The sequence below is a fragment of the Eublepharis macularius genome, chromosome 4, assembly GCF_028583425.1.
Source record: "Eublepharis macularius isolate TG4126 chromosome 4, MPM_Emac_v1.0, whole genome shotgun sequence".
NCBI lineage: Eukaryota > Metazoa > Chordata > Lepidosauria > Squamata > Eublepharidae > Eublepharis > Eublepharis macularius.
The window spans coordinates 114671763-114698487 of record NC_072793.1 but is presented as its reverse complement, the minus strand read 5'-3'; the positions used below and the strand labels follow the sequence as shown (position 1 = coordinate 114698487).

Sequence of the window (26725 nt, the reverse complement as noted above, 5' to 3'; positions counted from 1 at the left end):
TCCAGGTCATCGTAGGAAACAGAATACTGCATTAAATGGACCTTTGGTCTGATCCAAAAGGGATATTGCTACATCCATGTGTTTAAGAGGTGAATTTTTCTATTGTTTCTTTTATTAGACTGTGCAATTCTTTCAGATGCCAAAGATCCAAAAAATAAGTATGTTTATACTCAAAAAGTGGTAACCTTTGCTGTCGATGAAAAAGGTATAAAGGAAGTGGTGTATTCATTGCCAATGGATATCAAGAGAATATTTCCTTCAGCTGAACATTTGGCGGAGAATATCTTGATAACTGATACTTAGTTTCTTATTAATAGCCTAAATTAATGGATTAATTCATTATGGATAAGCTCAGTGCACAGACCGGATGTGATTTCTAATTCTTTCTATTGCTTTTTAGGTATCTACCTATGGGACCTGTCTTTAATCATTGAACAAACAATAATCAGTGTTTTTAAAATTTATATACACTAGCAAGGAATGAAAGCAAGATACCAAAAGATTCCCTAAGGCCATAGGAACTTTACTTATACCAAGTCAGACATTTGGCAGTGGTTCAGTCTTGCCCAGCCATTTTACTAGATATCCTTTCGATGAGATACAAAGGATTGTGCCTGTAACCATTTATACATAAAGCTTGATCCTCTTCATTTCAGAAAAAGGAAACCTCTGCCACAAAGTATACTTTTGGTCATATTTCCAAGAAGCAGCAGAACAATATAATCCTTAACACATATTCTTCCTAAGGACTAAGCAATCATCATCCGGATAGTATAGATTAAATCCTCTAGTTAATTTGCCAAAATAAACAAGGGCAAAAGAAACATCCATCTGAAATCATCAGCTCAAAATGTTCAGCATTCTCAAGACAGGAAGGTAGATTTTGCCTGAACAAAAATTCCAGATGGTGTCAGAATTCCTTTTGGTTTGATTATCTTCTTGATTTTTTTCATTATTCTGAATATGAGCAGAATTAAGTTGACAAACATTAAGACTTGTTGCACTTTGGGATTCGTTGTATATGCCGTGGGATTATTCATCTACCAGCCCAGATATTTAAGAAATATTAGCAGTGGAATTGCAGTAGCCAGTAAAGCATTTTAAAAGGTCTTTCTAAATAAGGTATGTGTTGGCTGAAGAGTTTACAAGACAAAAGATGGCACACACTTGGTATTCCCAATAATCCATCCCTGTATGTGTAACAGCTTTATAATATCATTTCTGCTGATACATGCTTTTTGTGATATAATCCTGCTCTGCTGTATCAGTGCAATATGTTTATCCTTTTCCTGCTTGGTGATTGGTTTGCTTTCTGTGACAAACTACCACTCATATGCAACTGTATATAACCCTATTTTTCCTCTAATGCTGTGCTGGGAGGCATTTACAGCAGTGAAGCAACAAATTCACATTTCTTACCTCTTTCTCCTCCCATTATTTCGCTAACCCATCATGCCCCAAGCAGCTTTTCCACTTGTGGGGTTTTGAACACATTTTCCTCCTCAAGAACATGGTTTGAACCATGAAGAGGGAAAATCTGCTTGGAGGGGTTCATTTGAGGTAGGGAACCATGGGTTACTCTGCTTCAACTTTCCTCAACTAAAGGAGATTTTTCAAGGACTATCTGGTCACCATTTCACACATTTGCATTAACATAGTTTGATCTGCACAAAACCCTTCTCGTCTGTAACCACTCTTGCAAAAACAAAACCCAAACCACAACTGGTTGTGGTATGATGATCATCTATGCCTTGTGTATTCACTAGCACAGTGTTTAAATTCAGTCATATTCAACCACAATATGTAGAGCTTAATAACAGTGCTATAGAACAATATGGTGTTATATAGAAAGAAAGACGGGAAAAGAGAGGAAAATACTGACCTGAACCTGGATTTTGAGATAACCTGACTAAAAGAAAAGGAAAACACATTTTTAAGGAAATACAAAAAACATATAGCAATTCCTTTTCCCTTGAAACCTATACCGGAAAAACAAATCAGTTTAATTTACCCACAACTGGAATATGGGTGATACATCTGTATAAATGATAGATTTAGCTCCTGTTTAATGTTTTTTGATAAAGTGATGTGTGCATATTTTACATCGAAAAGGAACGAGATTTCTTTGAACAGTTAGCCCACCCCATATCAGGATAATTTTCATCCCATATCAGGATAATTTTTCATGCAAACACTAAGTTTGGAAATAAATTATAATAATCTAATAGAACTATATAATTACAAGATGGCATGGTTGTATTCTGTCCCTTTCCAAGCAGCTTGCAGGAGTATTTTAGTCTTATAGCAATCCTGAGAGAGAAACTAAATTGATGGATAGCATTTTGTAAGACCATCCAGTGCGACTGGCAGGGACTGAGTAGAATTTGAACCTTGGTTTCCACTCTCTATGCCCAACAATATTGATGCAGCAGCGAACTGGTGAAAATCACATCTCTAATATATTAATAAAGAAAGATCAGGTATGTGCACAATATAGACCCAGATTATTAGCTGCCAGTTCATAAGATTTTTATTTTGTGCAACTTAGTGCTGTTCACCACTTAAGATATGTAATAAATAGTAAAAGACTAGTAGATTAAATAAGGTTCAGAGGGATATTTAATAATATTTATAGGGATAGAATATTTACACATTTTGTCACATCCAAATTTCAGATACCTCAATTTTTGTTCAGAGAAAGTCAGAATCTGAATTAATAAAATGGATCCATCATTAATAAGATCTCCAGAAAAATACAGTTAAATATTTTCTTGAAATAATTTTTGTCCTTGTACTGATTCCTGGAAATAACATTTTTGACATTGCATTGGTACTCACCACAAAGCTCCACAGCATGCTGGGCCCTCTCCCTCTCCACCAACATTTTCAGTATTCACAGATTCAGTTTCACTTGCTTGCATGCTTGCTGTTATGGGATACAATAAATAATTATTTATAATCTGTGTTTCTCAAATAGTTCTTTGAAAAATTAAAAATTAGATTTATTCATTTGTACACATGAACGGCTCAGATCCACCAGAGGTCTCCACAGAGAGAAGGGATTTCCATTCGCAGAAGTGGACTTACTCATCATTTTCATTTCCCCCTACCACTGCAGACTCAAATCCCCCACTTGTTCCTATGGGAAAGGGGACCCCTACACATTAAAAAATATCTTGGGGTAGAGATCCACAAAGTGTGATGGAAAATGAGTGAAAAATTGCCTCCCTCTGATGGATCCAAGCTAACAGTTCCCCAATGTTAATGACTGAAATCTGCTATTAAAAAGCTGCTGTCCCCTACATACACACACATACACCCTAGTTCACTTCACTGCAAACTTCACCACATCTAAGAAATGTTTGCAGTCATATTTGCCCAACACTCAAACACCAGCACTTGATTTGCATAAAGCTAAAATCTTTCTTCTGACACATCAGTTAACTCCAAGAACTCTGTAGAACATATGTGAGAACATGACAAGCAACTATGGAAAATGCTTCTGGCATCACTAATTACAGACAATGATCCCTTCCCCTGCTGCATAGCACTAGAAGCTAGAATTCTCCATTATATGCTATTAAACCACAGGAACATTCATTGTGGTGATCTGCTAACCCTAGATGGTGGGCAAGTCCAGAACAGGCCATCACAGGCCACGCAGCTGAGTAGCGCTTTGAAGGAGTCCCCTTGTTCCTGAGCAGCATCCCTCGAACCTGGTAGGAGCCTTGGGTCAGTAACTCACTATTCAGAAAACTGCTGGTTCTGCTCTAACTCTGCTTCACTTCAGCAAATCTTACAAGATCTAGGTACACCATATAGAGGAAAATTATTTTTCATTAACACCCTCAAGCATGATCTACAATTCAACTCATTTTTTTTTGTCTTCATAATAATGGGGTTGTTGTAGCCTGGGCCAGCAGATCTCTAAGGCTTGATAAAAGTGTACTTTTCCCTCCTCCTTGTCCCAAAGGCTTGAGCCTTGTATACCACTTAGAGAAAAAGATTGTAGGAGAAGATGTAAAACTCTGAAAAGCAAAGAATAAGTTTCGATCCAGCATGCATCTGTAGGACTAAGTGAGAGAAAAAACCATTCAGTCAGCATTGCACAAAGCTGAAAAAAACTGTCATAAATATAACTATTAGATGAGCCTTATTTTTCTTCAAGCATTTCAATCGTTACTTTGTCTAATAAGAGTCCAAAACCACCCCATTTGTTTTGCTTCTTTTATTTCAGGCCTCTCCTCTGAAGTTTAAACTTTATTTTTTTTTAATACAAGCTTCATCCATTTTTTTTTGAGGGGGAAATGTGCAGGCAATAATCTACCCAAATGTTAAATATACTCGCCCTTAACTGACAGTGTTCTGGCCAATGTCAATTCAAAGATTCTAGAGTGACCAGCATTAGACAATCACTTTTATACATGGTAGATTTGCATTTTATTTTCTTTTATTAATAAACAAATTTAAACTTATTAATAAATTAATTAAAATTGATTGAACTACTGGCATTTACATCCTGACATCTATGTACTGATTCCTCTCCCTTTCCTTTGTAACTTTAGGTCCCTCATGAAAAACATTTTTGGTCTATGTTACTCTAGAATGGATAACATAATAGATGTTCTCTATTTCATAACAGCGGAGTGGTTACTATGGTAGCCACTTGCCTTTGTTTTTTTAAAACAATATTTATGGTAATTAAAGCAAAAGTTGAAGCATCTATTGACCTTGATTCACAGGGTGCCTGTTATATAGTAATAAACATTTATAAGGAAAAAGATGATTTTATATGTAATATAAATCCTAAACACCTGAAATAACTAAGGCCAGTAAAATGATATTAATAAATGGTCAGGAAAGACATTTTCAGAGGAAAATCTGTAATTGCACTGTATTTCATAATAGTGTAAAACAGAATATCAACTTTCTTATTTTTCATAACCAAAACCTTTACTACAGTACAGCTCAGGTACCAGAAAAAGAACCGACTAATTTTTCAGCCTTTGATCCCTTTTATAATGAGATGTATTAGTACTCCTCCCATGCCTTTGGCACAGCCATACAAAAGAGCAGGTCACCAGATATTTGAGGGCAATAAGAATTCATCTCAGCCTACTGCAGTTGATATGCAGGTGGCAATCAGATTTTGTGCTTCCAACAGATCTTAGGAAAGCTGTGGAAACTGGTGCACAGAGGCAGTTCTGGAATGGATGAGGGCTAACAAGTTGAAACTTAATCTCAACAAAAGGAGGTGCTACTGGTGGGGGGAAAGTTTGACCAAGGAAATGGGATATTTCCTTTTCTGGATGGGGGTTGAACTCCCCTAAAGGACCATATTCGTAGCTTAGAAGTGTTACTGTGCCTGGGCCTCCTGTTGCATAAACAGGTGACAGAGTGGCTGGGGTACCTTTCACTAGCTTCGACAGGAAAGCCAATAGCAGACCTTCGTGGGCTGGAAAGATCTTGCCACTATTGTGCATGCCCAGTAACATCCAGATTAGATTACTGCAACGTACTCTATGTAAGGCTGCCCTTGAAGACTGTTTGGAAGCCAGAATGCTGCGTCCAGAATGTTGACTAGAGTGGGTGGTAGGGACCACATCATTCCCATCTTGTTCTACCTACATTGGCCCAGTTTGTTTTCAGGCTCAATTCAAGTGCCGGTATTGACCTTTAAAGCCTTATACAGTTTGGGGCCCACATACCTAAAGGACCATCTTCCCCTATATCAACCTACCCGTCCATTCTGATCAGTTATGGAGACAAGATGGAAGTGATGGTAGCTGGGAAGGCAGAGATCATGGAGAACATTGTGCCCCCACCTTCAATAGAGTTCATCTGACTCTTGATGACCTGATTAATATTGTAGGGGTTACACTGGATCCAGTACTGCTGCTGGAGAAGTAAGTTCATGCAGCTGCAAAAAAAACCCTTCCTTCCAAATCAGTCAAGCCTGGAAAATGGCCCCCTACCTTGACACAGCTGACCTGGCCACCTGCATCCATGCCACAGTAGTACTGAGACTTGAATATAGTTATGCACTCTACATATGTCTCCCTTCAAAGTCGGACACTCCAGCTGTGTAGCATGCCACAGCTCAATTGTTATCAGGAGCTTGGCAGAGCATGTATATTGCCCGTTCTGCAATCACTCCGATCAATAACAAATCCATTCTCTGTTATGGCCAGGGCCGGCGCGCCCATGGAGGCCAGGTAGGCGGTGGCCTCGGGCGCGTGTGCACGGAAGGGGCGCTGGAGGGGGTGTTGGGGGTGGAGGCGCGCGCAGCGAAGCTGGAGTGACTGGGCTGCCTTCAGCTACTGCTGCAGCCAGCCAGCCAGCCCCTTGCTGCCGTCGCCGCCGCCGCCACACACGCCAGCCGGGCACAGCCTCTGTGCGCCGCTCAAGCAGCGGCTCGCGGCTTCTGCGCCCAGCTGGGGCGTGCGGCGGCGGCACGGAGCTGGCTGGATGGCTGCAGCAGCAGCTGTAGCCAGCCCACGCCAGCTCCGCTGCGCGCTCCTCCACCCCAGCTGGGCGCAGAAACCGTGAGCTGCTGCTGGGGCGGCGCACGGAGCAGCCTCCGCGCGCCTTCCCAGCCCCGGCTCGCAGCTTCTGCGCTCGGCTGGGGCATGTGGCGGCGGCGGCACGGGGCTGCCTGGCTGGCTGCAGCTACTGCTGCAGCCAGCCACCTCAGCTCCGCTGCGCACTCCTCCGCCCCGGCCGAGCGCAGAAACCGTGAGCTGCTGCTGGGGCGGCGCACGGAGCAGCCTCCGCGTGCCTCCCCAGCCCCGGCTCGCAGCTTCTGCGCTCGGCTGGGGCATGTGGCGGCGGCGGCACGGGGCTGCCTGGCTGGCTGCAGCTACTGCTGCAGCCAGCCACCTCAGCTCCGCTGCGCACTCCTCCGCCCCGGCCGAGCGCAGAAGCCATGAGCTGCTGCTGGGGCGGCGCGCGGAGCAGCCTCCGCGCGCCGCTCCAGCAGCAGCCCGCAGCTTCGGCGGTCGGCGTGCCGCCCAGCCCCCCTGCGGCGCGTGATGACGTCTGCGATGACGTCATCACGCCGCGCAGAGGCGCAAGGCACGCTGCCGCAGGCGCCAAAACCTCTGGCGCCGGCCCTGGTTATGGCCCCCATCTTATAGAATGGCCTGCCTGATGAGGTTAGGAAGGTTCCCACTCTTCTGGCTTCCCATAAACTATGCAAAACTGAATTACTTAGGATGGCTTTTTTACATAGGTAAGTCGGCTGTATTGTAAGGAAATGCTTAGTAAAGGGATAGGGACTGTAGAATATACTACTGTGTACTACCTGTTGCTGTAAGTATGCTCCTACTAGGTAATTTCTCCATCATTTAATGTGTCACTTTGTTTCTGCATTTCTGCTGTAGAATGGTATTTAAGCAGTTGGTTTGTGAGTCCAGCACTCTGCTGGTTTGAATCCCACTACTGCTATGTGTTCAGCAGGCCTTGTGTAAGCCACTCCTCTCAGCCCCACCTCCCCAGCTATATTGTAGGGATAATAATAACACTATGTTCACAGCTCAGAGTGGGCACTAATCTGTCTAGAAGAGCAGTATATAAGCACACTGTTATTGTTGTTATTTCAGCTCTGTATCAAATTTCTTCTTGATGTCAAAGTTGCTGATTGTAGTAACTTACACTGCATAAACCACCTTGAGTCTCATTGAGAAAAACATTAAATCCTGTTTTAATGTTTGCTGCCTTGGGGACCCTATTTGAATGGAAAGGCAGCATAAAAATGTTCCTTTTTTAATATATGACACCCATCACATGTGTGTAAAGTGCCATCAATTCACAACTGACTTATGGTGACCCCCAACAAAGGGCTTTTAATGCAAGTGAGAAGCAGAGGTGGTTTTCCATTGCCTTCCTCTGTAGAGTCTTCCTTGGTGGTCTCCCATCCAAAGTACTAACCCTGCTTAGCTTCCGAGATCTGACGAGATCAGGCTATATACCATGTCTCCTTCCCTCCCTCATCACATAACGTTAGCTAGAAATTTCTTGCAGGACTGAATGAGAAACTGGAGTTTCATCAGCCTACTTTGCACTGCAGCTGTGATCATTGTGGTAAATAAAGAGTGGATAGTGGTGGAAGTTGGCAAAACAATATGCCTAGTTGCCATTCAGCATCCTAAGACATAAAAGGCAAACTGTATTGCCAATGACTCACTTCTTATCCCCATGCAGGCGCAGTATGCATGAATAAGAAGCAAGTCAGGGCAAAATGGTTTTCTTCCCCACTGCCTCCTCAGGGCCTCCAGAAGCCTGGAAAGGCCCAACGTGGCTGCGGAAAGGCCCGACACCACTCAGGGCTTCCAGAGGCCCATGAAGCCCTGGTCCAGCGAGGGGAAGGCCAGGTGAAGCAGGCCTGTCCCTCTGTAGGCTGCCAATGCAGCGGAAAAGCCAGGTGAGGTGGGCCCATCTCTCCACAGGCAGCTGCAGTGGGAAGGCCAGGCGAAGTGTGCCCATCCCTCTGCAGGCTGCCACCATGGCGAGAAGCCTAGGCAAAGTGGGCCTGTCACTCTGTAGGCAGCTGTCGCAGCGGGAAGCCTAGGCGAGGTGGGCCCATCCCTCCACAGGCCACCGCAGTGGGAAGCCCAGGCCAGACAGGCTGTCCCTATCGGTCCAAACAGGCCTGATTTGGTCTTAATCAGGCCACTGCAGAGCACAGGAGTGCTGCTGGAGCAGCATGAAGAGCCCTGGAGTGCTCCTGCGCTCTGCAGTGGGCCAATTTCAGCCTGTTTGAGGCTGAATCAGGCCCGTTTGGGGCCGATATCTGCCCACCGTGGAATGCCCGACACACCGCCCCAGCAGCATTCCTGTGCTCCGTTTTCTAGAGCTTTTTTTAAAAAATGAGCTCTGTTGCTAGTAGAATTATATTTGGGTTGAAGAGCAGTTCAAGAAATTACAATATTGAACAACCTGAGGTATTATGATGGTAGTGCAAGCCATTGGGAGTATATGAGCCGGTACTCATTGCTCACCCCATTCCAGCTGCCAAAGTGTGTCAGTCATCAATGTATTTGCAGTGGTAGCACTTCTATCTCTCGGCAGAGATTGGGCATGTAGAGCACCAGCTGAGAGTCCTCTGAGATTCAGAGCCAGGATCTAGTCATTCCCAATTGGCACAGTAGGTTCTGTTTTCCCTGCCCATTATTAGATTCCAGAAAGCACTGTTATGAATCCAATTAATTTTATCCTGCCAGAATTACATAAATTGAAAGTAAGAAATGCAAGAAAATGGGACATACGCTACCTTGTGAAAGTACAAATTTTCACCTGGCTTCATGATTCTTATTTTATAAAATAATTATATTGGATTGTTAGATGACACCAAACTCTTTGTTACTTGAGCTGAGCATGACAGATGCCCAATAATTGTGCTGAACAGAACAATAGCAAGCTTTTCTAAATTGTCACCACTGTTATGTGTTGCCAGTGTTTGCAATCACTTAAATATGCAAAATGGACATGACTGTAATCCCCTCACAGAATTACTGTTCTTTCAGTACTTTCAAGCATTAAATGGAAATAATTTTCTGAATATAACATTTGAATTAGTGAGTTGGCAGAGCAATCCTGAGTGTGGGGGCTGAACGCACCCTGGAAGCCAACTAGAAGTTATGCTAGAGTATCCCAGACTCATGCCGGCACAACCCTCCCTACAACAGAGCAGAGCAGCCATGGCAGCTAGGCACAGGTGTAATGGTGGCATAAGTCCCTGTGGCAACGGGATGGGGGTGCAGACCAGGGAGTGTGGCACAAATTAGTTGACTACCTAAGCTGTTCCAGGCATGGGAATGCCTCCAGCAGCAGTGGAAACATACACCACAAAAATGACAGCATAGCCCATAGGCACCTATTGTATGGGAAAAGTCTATTGCCCCCTCTCTGCCTGGCCCTCTCCAAGCAAACAGAGCACAGAATGCTGACTAATGCAGGGAACAACTTGTTCATTTCCCCATGGCAGCTGAGCACCTTTCCCCATGCCCAATCAGCTCCTCAGGCACTCTACATAACCTCAAGCCAGGGCACTCATGACCCCAGAGACTCTGCCCAAGCACTCCCTGCCATGGTGATTTAGAACATGAGGCAGGAGAGGGCGCTCATGGTGGCAGGGCAAGAGTGAGCAGGTGGAACTTTGCAAAATTCAGGGCATGCCTTGCAATCACATATGGGGGGACAGCCATGTCCAGAATATCTAACTACCACCCAAGTTCCCTTGCAGGTTACCTGACCTGAATCATGGATCAGGTCCCCCCGCCCATCATCTCCAGAGGGTCCCTTGGGTTGCAGCAAGTGGTTCTCTCACCACAGCATGGGGGAACCTGGTCAGTAGCTATGGGGAACACATGGAGGCCATGGCAACTGCCAGAGCAGGATCCCAGTAGGTACTTCCCTGATAGGGCATAACCAAGAGCATGTCCCCCCGCATCTGCATATGGAAATCCTTTGCAGCAGCCAGGAGGTCGAGGCCAGGGAGCAAACCACCCCTCTTGCATTCATGTGTACATGGCTTGAGGAGGGAGACCAGCCTGGTCCAGCAGGCCAAGAATTGATGGCATGGGAGGGAGTTGCAATGCTGCACAAGCTGTATTTGGGGCACGCTCCCCCCTGTAGCAATGGTCCAGCTATCTGGGCCATGTAGGGCAGCCAGGTACCCCTGACAGAGAGCTGCAGGCCCATGAATTGCCCGATCAGTGATGGGAGCCATCCCACCACACCGAGGCTCCTCCCGACAGCTTCCCCCCAGCCAGGCACCCTGATGCAGGTGCCGTGACTGCAGGGGCATGTGGTCCCTGACTGTCTGCTCTCTGGTGGGGAGGAAATGGAGGTGTAGATGGGCAGCGGTGTTTGTGGCCCATGCATTGGCTGCACCTTTGCTTACCACTCACGCAACTGTCATGGGGGTAGTGTGAACATTGGGCGATGCTGGTGAGGTTGTCAGGGAACAGTAGGGTGTGCACTCTCAGCAGTGGCCTGGCTGCACCTTTTTGGGCTCAGCCACCAGCATGTGAAAGTCCTTAGGGAGCAGGTACGTGGGCACACAGGCACCAATGGCATGGCAGGCCTCAGGATTGTGCTGCCCATATAGTATTATGGAAAAGTATCAAATAACAAAACTGATAGCAATAAATTGTTCTGAAAGTATGCTATTGTGAAAGCTTTTATAATCCTTTATGGTTTTCATCACATTTGAAATTGAAGTAAAACACTCATTCTGTGGGAATACAAATGAAATTTCAAGGTATAAAAGCACTGCAGTAACAATCTGCTTGAAGCATGCATTCAAGCAATCTGCCTTGAGTCTCAGCAACAAAGGCAGGCTATAAATAATATTAAAAAAAAAAAAAACTAACCGGCACATAACTTCCATGCAAGATTTTCATTCACATGCACTTGGACAAATACGCGTAATTCCAAATTTGAGCTATTTTTTAAAAAAACAACAGCACTCCAAACACATGGCCTAGAGTGAAATGTCCACAGCAAAACAGAATACATTTTACCATGTTTGTTGGCAGAACCACGAAAACAGTTAAATCTGCTTTTCTTCTTGTCATTTAATAAATCCTCCAGTGTAACCCCTTCATGTTAAACACATGCAATTCCCACCGTTATCACAGCAGATGGCAGCAGCAGCAGCACAAAAGACAGTAAAGGATCCACATTTAGTACGAGCGAAGTGAGATTCAAACTATCTGCTGTTGTATCACCAGCACCTAATCTAAATCATGAATCTAATTCTGTGTATATTTCACAAATTCTACACAAGTACCAAGCAATCATGGAATCTGCAAGTGGTGAGCAATTCAGCATCCTGGGAATCATCATTTTCATTTTAAGAAGTTTTTGGTACTTATGGCTGTGCAGAAAGTTTTGAAAATGTTGATCCATGCAAGGTGACAGTGTTTGAATCAGCTTTCCTTGGTGCTCTGTTTTTATTTTTCATTATTTTTACAAATAAAGCAAGTACAGAATTACTTAGACCCATTTACTCATTATAGTATTTGGGGTATTTAGATCAAGCTGGTGCAGTTTCCACAAAAGATTTTTGGACTAGTCATGTCTAAGTCTGAGCTGTGGTATTCAATGTCTCCTATTCAATTATAAGTACTTAGCATCCAGGTAAAGTATTAATATCACATATTTGGCTTTTCTTGCAACCCAAGTTAAGTGTTTTGCCTGGGTGGACTGAATGTATCAACACCAACAAACAAATTGCATATACACGGATGAGTATTTCCACATTGCTTATCAAAGGCAGTAATACCAAAGAACTGTGTTTGCAACAACATGTATGCCATGTGCAAATTCCACCAAAAATATTTTACATATACAAACACCTCAGTTTGGATTTCTGTGAATCAGTGTGGTCTGTTCTAAAGGAGAGAAGTTGATTTTGAGCTGGATGGCTTAGGGCTGTAATTCTATGCAAGCATCTCTGGGCATCAAAACCACTGAGCACAGTCAGACTTATTTATAAGCATTCAAAAGGGAGTGGTCTGTACTGATAGTACAATTTCCACTGACTCAACACATAATCATATCCAACTCTTTAAGCTTCAAAAATCAGAAACTACAGTAATAGTTAGGGTTGCTGCAAAGATTAAGAGGACTACAGAGTGCTTTACAAGAACTATTGTTTAAGGAATAAGCAGTATAATAATGTAAACTTCAGTGGATTTCATATATTAATGCTGGTTGTTAACACAAGAAAAGCTTTGTTGTAGAAAAAGTATATAAAAACCTAATTACTAAGGTTAATTAGCATCACACAGATCATATTGTCTGGGGGGAAATCATTTGACAAAGTGTGTGTCATTCTCACATAAGATAGCAAGAGATTAATATTCTGTACCTAACCTTAAACATCATACACAACGGCATTTTAAGAGGTAGCATTTTCACAAAAATTAAAAGATATCTGTAAAATCTCACAGACCACTCTTGGTTTGGAATTCAGTAGGGTACATATATTAACACAGTCACAAAAATGCAGGAGACCTACAAATAATCTTAAGTAGCTTTAGTAATTTTCCAGTCAACAGCTAAATTTTAAACTACTCTGAAATGTCACAACCCTTATGCCACAGTGATACTGTTAACAGATTAACTGTTCCATTACAGAGTGTCACTTGATATGGCACAAGCTGGAGTTTTAAGATGCCATTAACAACAGGACATAAAGACATCGAACACTTGAACAAGGGCAAAGAGCATCTGTTGAGAAGATTATAATAGCAGGGACATTGTCTGGACCTGACATCAAGTCTAAAAATAGATGAGAAAGTGGCTAAAATTGTCATTTCCTTTTTTATGAGTGCCAGGGGCTAAATCTCCAGATGAACCCATTTTCTCCACAGTGAAGATGTTGGTAAGCTATTTTGGGAGTTGCTATATAATGATAATTGATTCTAAGAGGAAACCTGATCAGCTAGGAGGCTCCCTAGTTAACCAGTTCTAACTTATTTTCACATGACTGTGGATTCACTATCCAAGCAGTTTGAAATAGATACGGAAGATCTTGGAAAACCAAATAATAAAGCGAGATTTGGACTGGCATAAAACTGGGTAAAGAATTAGTAGTTGGTCCTCTGAAAACAGTTGCTTGGTGTAACAAAGCATTATTTTATTTAATTTGCTTGTTGATTTGTATGATGTCTTTCTGCTTCCTCAGAGGCATTCAGATGCTGATTCTGCACATGTTGGATAATGCACTTCCAATCTTCTTTATAGATCATTTGGAATGGATTTTTTTATGTGCGGAACAAAAAAATCCACCTCAAATGATTGATAAAGTGCATTGAAAGTGCATTATCCGGGACTTCCGGTTGGGGATTATGGTGGTCTGACGTGATCCAGGGAGCTGGATCATCCGAGGTGCTGTTTTTTGGCTGGCGAGGTGCCTTGACCACCTGCAGCCCCCTGATTTCAGGCAGAAATCAGGCAAGAACGCTTAGTGGCCCTAAGAGCGAGTGATCTCGGTGAGGGTTTTTTTTCTGAATTAAGGATTCTCCTCTCAGCCTTGAGGTCCCCTCCTAGAAAGGTGGCTAATATCTCTGCAGCAGCTTTTGGAGTCATTAAATTGGCACAGGACCGTCGTGCCCCAAGCCTCAGAAACGGATTTAAGCAGATTTTAACAAAAGAAACAGTGAGTATAACCCAAAAGGAGTTTAAGAAGTAGAGATTACTATCTCCCCTAACGGATTGAATTGCTAACCAAAGACCAAAAAATAAGGAGTTTAAGAGACAGAGACCCAAGCGGAAAGAAGTTATAAAGAGGTGGAAAGTAAAATTGTGGCTTTTGAATTTGGAAAAAGGCTAAAAAGACTGAAAAGAGAATATTGTTTTGCATACCTGCGGTTGGGGAGATAGCGATGGGAAGGGGAGGATCGTGGGAAGCAGCCGAAGAATCGCGAGACGCAGCTTGTTTACAGTACCAGTGAGAAGCGACTAGAGCGGCAGGGGACGGGTCAGGAAAAAGCGGAAGGAAAACAACGAGGGCAGAATTATCAGATATACAATTGAGAAAAAGACGCCCGACATTTTGGAAGAGGGCAAAAAATTTTTTTTCATTTTATCTGCATCTTGTTGCAAATTACTGAGCTTAAGTTAATTAAGTGAGTTTAAAGTAACGTTGAGACAACGGAGTTGAGGAAGAGAGCAGATTCGTGGGGAGCAAAGGTAAGCCCAATGACGTCGTCAAAAAAAGATAAAGACTGGCAAATTGCCATTGAGAATTTGGATAAAAAAATAACAGAAGGTAATAAAGAGACTCAGGAAATGGTGCAGAAATTACAACAAAATTTAATGAACGAGATTAGAGAAGTTATTAAAAACAGAAGGTATTAATAACAGAAGGTAATAAAGAGACTCAGGAAATGGTGCAGAAATTACAACAAAATTTAATGAATGAGATTAGAGATGTTATTAAAAAAGAAGTGGCGGAGGTAAAGAAGGATATTGATGAATTATGGATGGAGCTTCAAGTGACAGCAAAAGGTACAAGATGTAGAAAAGAAGACAGAAGGCTTAAAAGTGGATACGACCGGTGTGTGTGATAAGATGGTGGTGATGGAATGCAAAGCAATGGAAAAACAACTGCGTTTTAGGGGTATTCCAGAGAAAATGGGTGGAATAACCCTGAAGCAAATGGCAGAAATAACAGCAGAATTTTTAGATCAAAAGGAAGATGAGGTGATGACATATTTGGATGTAGCATATAGAGTTAATTCAAAATATGCACAACAAAAGGACTTGCCAAGAGATGTTATTGTCCAGCTGACTAAAAGAATGAAGGAGGAAATTATTAGAAAGCATTTTGAGTCCCCATTGGAGTCTGGAGGGACAAAGATTCGGATAATGAAAGAATTACCGAGGAAGGTCTTGCAAGAGCGGAAAAAATATAGGGATTTAACACAGAAATTGAAATCTATGAATATCCGATATAGATGGGAGCTACCTGAGGGTTTGAGCTTTGAATTTCAGTCTGCGAGACAGGTGATTAAATCAAAATATGCAATGGATGTGTTTTTGATGGACAATGAAAGAGACTTTCCAAGTTCAAGTAAATCCTAAATATGGAATACAAATTAATATCGTGGAATGTAAATGGACTAAATTCACCCTCTAAAAGACGAGCAATATTTCATTGGTTGGCCTAGCAAAGATGTAATTTGATTTGTTTACAAGAAACCCATATAAGAGATCAAGATGTAAAATATTTAGTTAATAAAAAATTGGGAAAGCAATTTGCAGTGGCAACAAAGCAAAAAAAGAGGGGAATTGTAATTTATATTACAGAAGACCTGCAACCAAAATTAATTGTTTCTGATACAGATGGTAGATACCTGGCAGTAGAATTTCAATATAACGCTAAGAAAGCGCTGATAGTGGGAATCGATGCACCAAATGGATCCAAAGAGCAATTTTTTAAGGAAGTAATGAGTCAAATGGAACAATGGACTTATGAACAAGTAATTTTGACTGGAGATTTGGAGTTGTGGATTTACAAATGGATAAAAAAACAGCTGTGAGCAAAAATAAAATGGGGAAATTGCTAAAGTCTTTTTTCGAATTACAAAAGCAAGAAAATTTGGAAGATGTTTGGAGGAAGTATAACCCTAAGACTAAACAATGTACTTACTTTTCAGCGAGCCACCAGTCATTTTCAAGAATAGATATGGTCTGGGCCTCTAAAGAATTGGCAGTAGCCACAAAGGAAATAGATATTCTACCAAAAATTAGCTCAGATCATAATCCGGTGATGTGGAGATTTGGAAGGAAATGTAAAAAACAGAGGTGGAGAATAAATGAAGATCTTTTGGGAGACCAAGGAAGCTTGGAGGTATTAAAAAGAGAGACTAAATGCTTTATTCAAGATAATGTGGATAAAGGAGTTCCAATATATAAAGTTTGGGATGCATACAAAGCAGTAATTCGAGGGGTTTTGATGGACTTAAATGGGAGAGACAAGAAAAATAAAGGAAATTAAAGGAAATACAAGAGAAAATAGCGCAAATAGAACAGCAATTAAGGAAAAGACCAGGTAAAAAGAAATTGATATATGAAATCAAATTATTGCAGGAACAAATAAAAATAATCACAAAAAGACAATTCCTGTCAAAAACACTTTATTTCTTTAACAGCTGTAGGTTACACAGCAGGGGGCACACCAAAGGGCATGCCAACAGTATCTTACACAAAAATAACAAAACTCACTTCACATTAAAGAATCACCCAAAACACAATTGCTGTCAAAAACACTTTATTTCTTTAACTGCTTTAGATTACACAGTAGGAGAGCACAACAGGGCATAAAAGCGGTCTACCACACAAAAATAACACAACTCACTCCACATAAGAGAATCACCCAAACACAATTGCTGATGTGAGCGTGATGTGCTCACGGTGATGTGAGTTCTGTTATTTTGTGTACTAGACTGCTTTCATGCCTTTTGGTGTGCCCTCCTACTGTGTAACCTAAAGCAGTTAAAGAAATAGTGTTTTTGAAAGCAATTGTGTTTTGGGCGATTCTTTAATGTGAAGTGAGTTTTGTTATTATTTTTTTGTAAGATACTGCTGGCATGCCCTTTGGTGTGCCCCCCTGCTGTATAACCTACAGCTGTTAAAGAAATAAAGTGTTTTTGACAGGAATTGTCTTTTTGTGATTCTCTGATGTTAAGTGAGTTGTGTTATTTTTCTGTGTGGGGGACTGCTGGTGTAATGTGTCACATTGCTTTGCCTACTTGTACTTTGAAAGTGAGAAAATATTTTTTTTAAAAAAACTATTCAGTGTGTGTGTTTTATTCTTTGTTGTGCAGTTGGTTCCCATCATAGGGAACAATGGGGCTGGCTGGCCAGCCATCTCTTTAGGTGGTGGGGGAATTTGGGGGAGGGTGTCTGTGGTTCAGGTGCTCTTTCACAGGGACAAGCTCGCACTCAGGGTGCGAGCATTGTGGCACCCCTGGGCTGTGCATAATTGCCCTGGGAAAGAGAGTTTAAAGTTCCCATCACAGGGAACAATGGGGGACGGCTGGCCATCCTGCTCCTGGGGTAGTGGTCGGTAGGGGAATGTTGGAGAGGGTCTCTTTGGGTCAGTGGGGGGGGTGGATTTAAAAGGGGGACTGTGCCTGTGGCCACAGATGCCACATTCAGTGGGTTCCTGCTGTGGGAGATTTTCCCATAACAGGAATCAATAGAAAGTGGCTAGCCACAGGACAGGGGAGGTTAGGTTTTGGGGAGGGGTGTGTGGTATTTGGCAGTTTGGGTGCAGGTGGACTGTGGCTGTGGCCATTGGCAGCCCCAATCCCATGTGTTTCTGCGGTGTGGAAGTCTTCCTCACAGTAGAAAGACAAAGTGGTGTGGCAGGAGAACCACCTTTGGGGGGGGCATAAAATTGCCCTCCACAGTGGGATCAGCTTGGGCCTTGGTGGAGGGGGGGAGGACAGGTAGCAGATGGGCCCCTGAAGGTTGGGGCATTTTGCATGCAAAATGCCACCCCTAGCCAGACAAGCCTGTCTTATTTCCCTCATAGGAAATAATGGAGAAAGGGGAGGCTAAGAGCAGCATCTTTGGGAGGCCATAAAATGGCCCCCCAAAGTGGGATCAGCTTGGGCCTTGGTAGAGGGTGGGAGGACAGGTGGGAGATGGGCCCCTGAAGTTTGGGGGCATTTTGCATGCAAAATGCCACCCCTAGCCACACAAGCCTATCTTATTTCCCCGATAGGAAATAATGGAGAAAGGGGGGCTAAGAGCAGCATCTTTGGGAGGCCATAAAATGGCCCCCCCAAAGTGAGAACTGCTTGAGCCTTGGTGGAGGGAGGGAGGACAGGTAGGAGGCTCTGAAGTTTTGAGGCTAGCCACACAAGTCTCTCTTATTCCCCCCATAGGGAATAGTGGAGTGGAGGTGGATAGGGGCACCTCCTTTGGGAGGCCATAAAATGGCCCCCCCAAAGTGGAATCTGCCAGAAACTTGGTGGAGGGTGGGAGGACAGGTGGGAGCAGGTCCCCTGAAAGTTGGGTGCATTTTGCTTGCAAAATGCCACCCCAAGCCACCTAGAAATAGGACTTGTTTTTCCCCATAGAGAACCATGGAGATTGTAGGAGGATGGGGGCACCTTGTTTGGGGGGGCATAACATGGCCCCCCAAAGTCCAATCTTTCTGAAACTTGGGGGTAGTTAGAGGAGAGTTAGCAGAAGGTCTCCACCACGTTTGGTGTGATTTGGACAGAAAATGCCCCCCCCCAGACTCCCGGCAAGCTGGGAGAAAGTTTTCTCATTGAAAACAATGGCCGAGTCATTTCGGTAATCTCTATTTCAGTATTACTGAAATTTTTCGGTATTCAGAAAAAGTTTCGGTAATACGGAGAAAACCCGAAACGGCCCTGATTCGGTATTTTTAACCTAATCAGAATACCGAATTGCACACCCCTAGAAAAGACTGAAGCAAAAGTCATTTGAAGGGGCCAACAAACCAGGGAAATATTTAGCATGGCAGTTGAAAAAGAGAAGAGAGAAGAGAATAATAAGTAAAATAAAGGAGGATGGAAAAAGAGTTAAATGATCAAGGCTCAATAGAGAGAGCATTTTATAAATATTATGCGAAATTGTATCAGAAAAAATTAGTGGATTACAAATCAATAAAAGAGTACTTTGACAAACTGAATATGCCAGCCGTGCCTATAAAATTGAAGGAGAGACTAAATGCTGAAATAACAACAATGGAAATTCTGGAAGCGATACAGACTACAAAGGTGGGAAAGGCGCCAGGACCAGATGGACTTACAGCTAAATTTTATAAAGTAATGGTTGAGGATTTAAAACAATTGATGCAGAAAGTAATGAATGCAATACTGGAAGGACAAGAGATACCGGAAACATGGAATGAAGCAAATATTACATTGATACCAAAAGAAACTTTAGATTTAAGTAATGTGAAAAATTATAGACCGATATCATTAACAAATAATGACTATAAGATTTTTGGAAAGATATTAGCGGAAAGACTTAAAGGTTGGTTGATGGAATTTATAGTGGACGAACAAGCTGGCTTTCTGCCTGATAGGCAAATAAAAGACAATATAAGAATAGTACTGAATGCCATTGAATATTATGATAAGAATCCAAGTAAACAGGTTGGCTTTTTCTTTGTGGATGCTGAAAAAGCGTTTGATAATTTGAATTGGGATTTTATGTTTGCCACGATGGAAAGAATGCAGATGGGAGAGAAATTTATGCAAGCAATTAAAGCAATATATAAAAATCAATTTGCAACGATAGCTGTTAACTCGGAGACAACGAAAAAATTGGAAATAAGAAAAGGAACGAGACAGGGATGTCCACTCTCCCCACTACTATTTGTAATGGTATTGGAAGTTCTACTTAGACAAATACGAGAAGATGATATGATAAAAGGATTGAAGATGGGAGGATTTTCATACGAAGTGAGAGCTTTTGCAGATGATGTGATGGTAATAGAAGATCCAACTCAGAATATGTTAAAATTAATGGAAAAAAATGAAAGAATTTGGAGATCTAGCAGGATTTTATATAAATTAAGATAAATCCAAAATATTATGTAAAAATATGACTAAACAACAACAGCAAGAATTGGTGGAGAAGACAAAGTGTGAAGTGGTCCACAAAGTCAAATATTTAGGTATTGAACTGACAGCTAAAAATATTGATATATTTAAGAATAATTATGAAAAATTATGGCAACAAATAGATAGAGACATGGTGAAGTGGAATAAATTGAATCTTTCATGATTAGGGCGTATTGCTGTAATTAAGATGAATGTACTCCCAAGGATAATGTTTTTACTACAAACAATACCAATTGTTAAAGATAATAATCAATTTGAAAAATGGCAAAGAAAGATTTTGAACTTTGTGTGGGCCAGGAAAAAACCTAGAGTGAAAATGAATGTATTATATGATGCCTAAGAAAGAGATGGATTACAATTGCCAAATTTAAAATTATATCATGAAGCTATATGTTTGGTCTGGCTGAAGGAATGGATGGTGCTGAAAAACTATAAGGTTTTGGCTCTAGAAGGATATAACAAGCGTTTTGGATGGCATGCTTATTTATGGTATGAAAAGGTAAAAGTAGATGCTATGTTTTTGCATCATTTTGTAAGACGAAGTCTATTTATGGTATGGACAAAATACAAGAAATACCTGGAAGAGCAAACACCAATGTGGATTATACCTGCAGAAGCTGTAAATCCAAAGATGGAATGTGCTGGGGAGGAGTGGCTGATGTATAAAGAAATTCTAGAAGTTAACCAGAATGTATATACTCTTAAAAATAATGAAGAATTGCCATTTCAGTATGGTTGGTTTAAATATAGACAAATAAAAGATTTATATGATGTAGACCGTAGAAAAGTAGGTTTTAGGATAGTAAATTCGGAAATAGAAGAATGTTTACTCCAAGGGGGGTAAAAATGATATCTAAAGTATATAAGATTTAGTTGAAATGGTTTACAGAAGAGGAAGTTGTTAAAGTTCAAATGGTAAAATGGGCAATAAATTGTAACAAAGATATACCAATGGAAGCTTGGGAGAAGTTGTGGAAAAATACAGTTAAAATTTCAGCATGTACCACTGTAAGAGAGAATGTTTATAAAATGATGTATAGATGGTATTTGACACCAAAGAAGGTAGCCAACGGTAATAGCCAAATGTCAGATAAATGTTGGAAATGTAAGAAACACGAAGGTTCATTTTATCATATGTGGTGGACATGTGAGAAAGCTAAACAGTTCTGGGGAGAAATAATAGAAGATATGTCAGATGTTTTACAGAAAATTGTGAATAAATCCCCAGAACTGATGTTACTGTGTATGAACTTAGAAGAATTTGATAAAATGGACAGAATAATGGTGTTTTATATGATTACTGCGGCTAGAATGTGTTATGCACAACTATGGAAGACTCAAGAAATACCATCAGTGGAAGATTGGATTTTGAAAGTAATGAATATGGCTGAAATGGATAAGTTAACAAGAAAGTTAAAAGAACAAGACACTTTGGACTACGTTATGAACTGGGAGAAATTTAAGAATTATGTGGGGAAAAAGTGGGACATGAAAGGAAAAATGTGGTCTTTGGATAATGGTTAGAAAGGGAGAATAGATCTTTACTTGTTTGTAATTAGTGATGGAAATATGATAGTATAAGTTAAGAAGAATACAGTAATATTGAAATAAATATTAGAGATATTTGGAATATGATAGATAGAGATGAGTATATTATGGTTATACTGTACTAAAGGTTACCTTATGTTATATTATATAGTATATATTATAACGTAGAAATAATTAAGGTTATAGAGTAGGAGATAGTGATTTAGTATAAATGAAGGGAATGGAAAGCTGTTGGAAGTCAACTGAAAAGGGGGGGGAATGGGTGGGAATAACATAATGTGATGGTTGTTACAAAGTGTGTATGGTGATTTATGTATATATTGACCCATCCAATAAAAATTCTTTAAAAAAAAAGAAAAAAGAAAGTGCATTATCCAACGTGTGCGGAACCAGCCATAATTGCTAAAATCAAAAATCATAAAACACAACAAGCACCCACCCCCATTAAAATGGCACAATTTAAAAACCAAAACAATTCAGGAAAACAGTGACAGCGACAATATCTGTTAATTTAAACATCTTCCAGAATAAAAATATCTTTAACGTATGCTGGAAAGCCTATGAACAAGGCAGCAGTCTCCTGAGGAGAAAGGGGTTTCACAGTTTGAGGATGGCAGAAGAAAGGGCTCTTCAATGAGCATGCCTCAGTCAACTCTCAGATAATGCGGGTTCCTGCAGGAAGGCCTTGCCTATTGATCTCAAAACTCAGGCAGGTTGCTAAATAGCAGCTAAACTTATTTGTATGACATTTTGTTTGTTACAATGAAACAATGATATTCTTTTAAATATACAATATTATCAAACATCGATAAGCATTACACTTACACAAGAAAATTAAGTTTGACATTTTTGTCTATGAATCATTGACAAATGTTATATTCATCCAAATTATGCATATGCATACGAATGATTATAGAACATAACTGAAGCAAATAAATCCACCAAGGAGTAAGAGTGAACACATTTTCAAGATTAGCTACATGTTACACAGTCTGGTGGTTCTCAAAGTTTTTGAAGTGGGATACATTTTTAGACTTACTAGCTGCCTTGAGCCAAGAGGAAAAGTGTATAAATAAATTAATAAAATTTCTGGACCCCTTTACATAGTACCCTGTTCTATTCTCCCTCTACCCAGTAAAAAATGCAGGAATATCACATCAGTTAGCACCAAGCACATTTACGTTTTCTTTTTCAAGTCTAGGATTTTAAATACATAGCACTGAGTACCAGATTGCATTCCATGGTTAGTTTGAGCATGGTTAGTTGGAGTCTAAGCTTGCCATTAAGCCTTCTAGAGCTTCCTCTTCCGGCTCGCCTGTTCTTCCTCTTCTCTTGAGTCTCACAATCTGCTTGTAAGAGACTGATGGCCCACTTCTGGATACTAACGAGGATTGCCAACCTCCAGGTGGAGGCTGGAGAACTCCCAGAATGACAATTGGTCTTTGGGCCACAGAGATCAGTTTCACTAGAAAAAATAGCTGCTTTGGAAGATGGACTCTATGGCATTATATAATGATTCTTTGTGAGCAACTAGCTTGGCCTTATACTGTATGTTATTTTTAAACCACACTATATTCTTTATTACTAGTAGTACAGTAAAAAAGAGGGACATACTATTTCGTTTGCCTTCTTCGTCACCTTCCTCTTCATTCTCAGGGTCGATATCTTCTGCTTGGGTAATCCAATCCAAATAGCCTTTGAGATCTTCTTCAAGCTGCTGCTTTTCACGCAGCTTCTGAAAATCTCCCCTAGCCTTGGCCTTTTCTCTTTCCTTGGAAAACTCCCTATTGGGTTCAGATAAAACATAACAGAAATACTGATTTATGAAACTGCATACTGTTCTGAGCATAAATTTTGGTACTTCTTATTGACACAGCTAAGCAAAATAAATAATACAGAAATGTGAACAGTTTCCACAGTCACGACAGTGATGCAAAACACGCCATGCTGCATTCCTTATACATTTTTAGTTCTGATAAAAATACAGTTTAGAGAATGAAGTTTTCTGTTGTCGTATCTATACTGGCATTGTGCTGGATTTCTACCCCACTCCACCCCTCCTTGAAGACTTTATTAAAAAATCTGAATTAAAAAAAAATAATAACTTGGCAACCGTGATTCTAGACAGTAATCTATGTAACAGCACCCAGATTTGTAAAGATAATCGATGAAAAAGGTTTGGTTGAAGAAAACAGGGCTACTTATGAAATGCGGGAAGGTTTGGGGAATACTACCGTGAAAAGCTATTTGAGACAAAGACAGTTCATTTCAGAACTAAAACTGACTTGTACATAGGACATGTTTATGCCAGAGATCGCTTCCTTTATCTTGAGGAAACTATTGTAAACATTTCAATAGCATTTTGGTTCCTGAGTCGGCTCACCCTGATGATCAAGACTTGAAGTCTTTTTTTAATAATGGGAAGAAAAGTTAACCCCAAATAGCAAATTTTTAAGTCTGTTCTTTAATCTTCAAGTGCCCTTATTGCAAATTGCCCCCCCCAACCCCAAAAAGTCCAACATGAAATAATTTTAGAAAAACAAAACCAGGCTATCAAACTGAAAATAATCTAAATAGGTGGGATTTTCTTATCTCTCAGATAAGAAAGCTCTCTAAAAAACTATGTAGTCTGCTTGCAAAAGATCCTAGATCCAGTCAGGTAAACATATCTCTAGTGCAGACCTAGGACAGACTCTTGCCTAAACCATGTAAAACTGTTTCCAGTCAGAATAACATGCCCAGCCTACGTAACTATTACCCTGACTCTTAACCAACAGAAAAAAACAGTCTATGTATATCTCTTTCTGCACAAGATTCCTTTATATGAATTAGAATTTTATGAGAAACATGGTAAATGCTAACCATTTATTTCTTTAGGTCTGGTCCAAAAGAGGTTCCACCAGAAATAAATTGACAGTTTATCACTTTTGTTAAATTGTTTCAAAGTTTGCATGATTTGAATTCAATCCAGTCAAACAGCAAATTATTACTGTTCTTTATAAAAAGTGAACAATTCAATTTGACACTGTATACATTTCCTTGATGACTCATCAATCACACAACCAAATGTTTAATCCAAATGTACTGGTGATGGCAGCAGAGACATCCCAAGCAACAGCGTTTGACTGTTTTAACGTAAGTTAAAAATTATTTTTTTCTTTTTCTTTTATGATTTGATCTTTGTAAGACAAAGCTAGAGGGAAAAACATACAAACATCTGTAAGGGAAGAACTAGGTCTAGTATGTACTATCAGCTGCCTCAGAGAAAATGACAGCTGTCTTTACTATATTGAAAAGAGATATATGTATTTACAAAGGTTGGTCTTGAAAACATTAGTGGCTGGCTACTAAACTTCCTGGTTTAATAAAAACAACAGGGTTTTGTTCCACCTTAACGAGTAACAAAATATTGATAAATACACTTTTATAGATTGGAACAGAAATGGTCTCTTATTAATGAAAGCCTGTGAAATGATACATTTGCTAGTCTTTCAGGTGTCTTAAAACTTTTTGCTTTTATTACAAGTTGACATGATGACTACCTCTCAGTTTTACACAAGCTAGCTTTATAAGTATTCATGTGGTAACTTCAAAGGATCATGCAAAATAAAAAACAGGAAGAAATAACCTCAGCCCTCAATATGCCAGTAGTGTTAATGATATGTTTGTCAAGAAATGTGTATGTGCTGTCAAGTCACCTCCAACCTATGGCAACACTATGACTGAAAGACCTCCAAAACGTCCTATCATTACCATGCTAAGAAATACTTCTGACAAATATAACTACATACGCCTACAGTTAATGTATCCCATAATATGTGAGATGCCTCTTAAAACTGTGTTCATGATTGACAGGTGCAATATAGAGATATAATTGGCTCCAGCTCTTTGCAGTGTGTACATGCAATCACAAACAGGCGTATTTCTCCGTCATACATTATGGGGTGTACTATCAGTACACATTATCATTTGATCCAAACATAATATCAAACCATGGACGATGGGGCACAATATAATTTTGAAACATTCGCTGGAAGTACCCTAAGGCAAAGATTATTTCCTAGCCTGCATTGTTTTAAAGAAGAATAACATTTGCTTTATTTTTTATTCTTCTTTATTCTGTTTATGGGAGAAAGACACCTTTGCCTTTTCATTTTTCTTTCCTCTTATTAAGCTTTGGCTCAGCTGAGAAAAGAAATACTGTCAAGACGTTAATTTTTCTTTGCCAGAAAACCACAGCTGACAAGTCAGGGCTATCTTCTCTTTTGTGCATTATTATTTAAATGCCTTGTTCTATGAGTGCTCTATGTGCCCTTTAAATGAGTATTCTGAAGTATTTATGGATATATAATATCCAGACCTATTTTTATAACACTAATCCATAGATATTATAAAAATTAGCATGCCTACTTTGCTAGATTGCAATAAATATCAGAAAGAATATGCTAAATGAATAAAAATCTTTTTCTAACCTATAACACTTGCCTACAGAAGGATGTATATGGGGACAGGTCAGTCAAACTCTTTGCTTGCCTCAAGGAGGAAAGTAACTACAACTTGCAAGGATTTATTAAAGTGTGTTTGAAAAGATCTTTCTTGTTCCCATGGCTACCAAACGAAATAGTAATGCCATTGCCTTCAGCAGATGCTGTCTTCTGCAGTAAACATCCTCTAGTGGTTAAGACTGATCTGAGGAACTGATTATCACTCCTCATTAAAACTATTCTGCTTGTAAATTAAAAAAAAGTTTATTTAGACTTCATTTTTTCTCTCTGTAAGAGTAAAATGATCTAAGCAGCTGTAACAGCAATTCAACAAGTCTTGAATGCTAAACATGCCACTTAGATTACTTCTTTTTCTTCAAAAATAATTTCTGCTATCTATCTAGTAGGCTGGTTCAGTGCTATTAACACAAAAATCTTAACACTGAGGAGGTCACACTGAGAAGAGGAAAGGAGTAAACTCACCCACTCCATCATCTTCCACAACTCCACTGATACTAAAGGGAAGTGGCAATTTCACCCACTTCTCCCTCCTCAGTGCAGCTCTTT

General features: G+C 40.5%; 1 protein-coding gene across 3 annotated transcripts in view; it reads right to left on the bottom strand.

The window, feature by feature from the left end:
• Window positions 1–26725, bottom strand: part of CACNA1D (calcium voltage-gated channel subunit alpha1 D) — a 365621-nt gene that overhangs the window by 174183 nt on the left and 164713 nt on the right. For all 3 annotated transcript variants that reach the window (XM_054975338.1, XM_054975339.1, XM_054975340.1), the window contains exons 8-10: window positions 23289–23458; window positions 2839–2926; window positions 1883–1909 (exon numbers count right to left, since the gene is read on the bottom strand). In XM_054975338.1, coding sequence (XP_054831313.1) covers window positions 1883–1909; window positions 2839–2926; window positions 23289–23458 — 285 coding nt within the window. The remainder of the gene's footprint in view (window positions 1–1882; window positions 1910–2838; window positions 2927–23288; window positions 23459–26725) is intronic.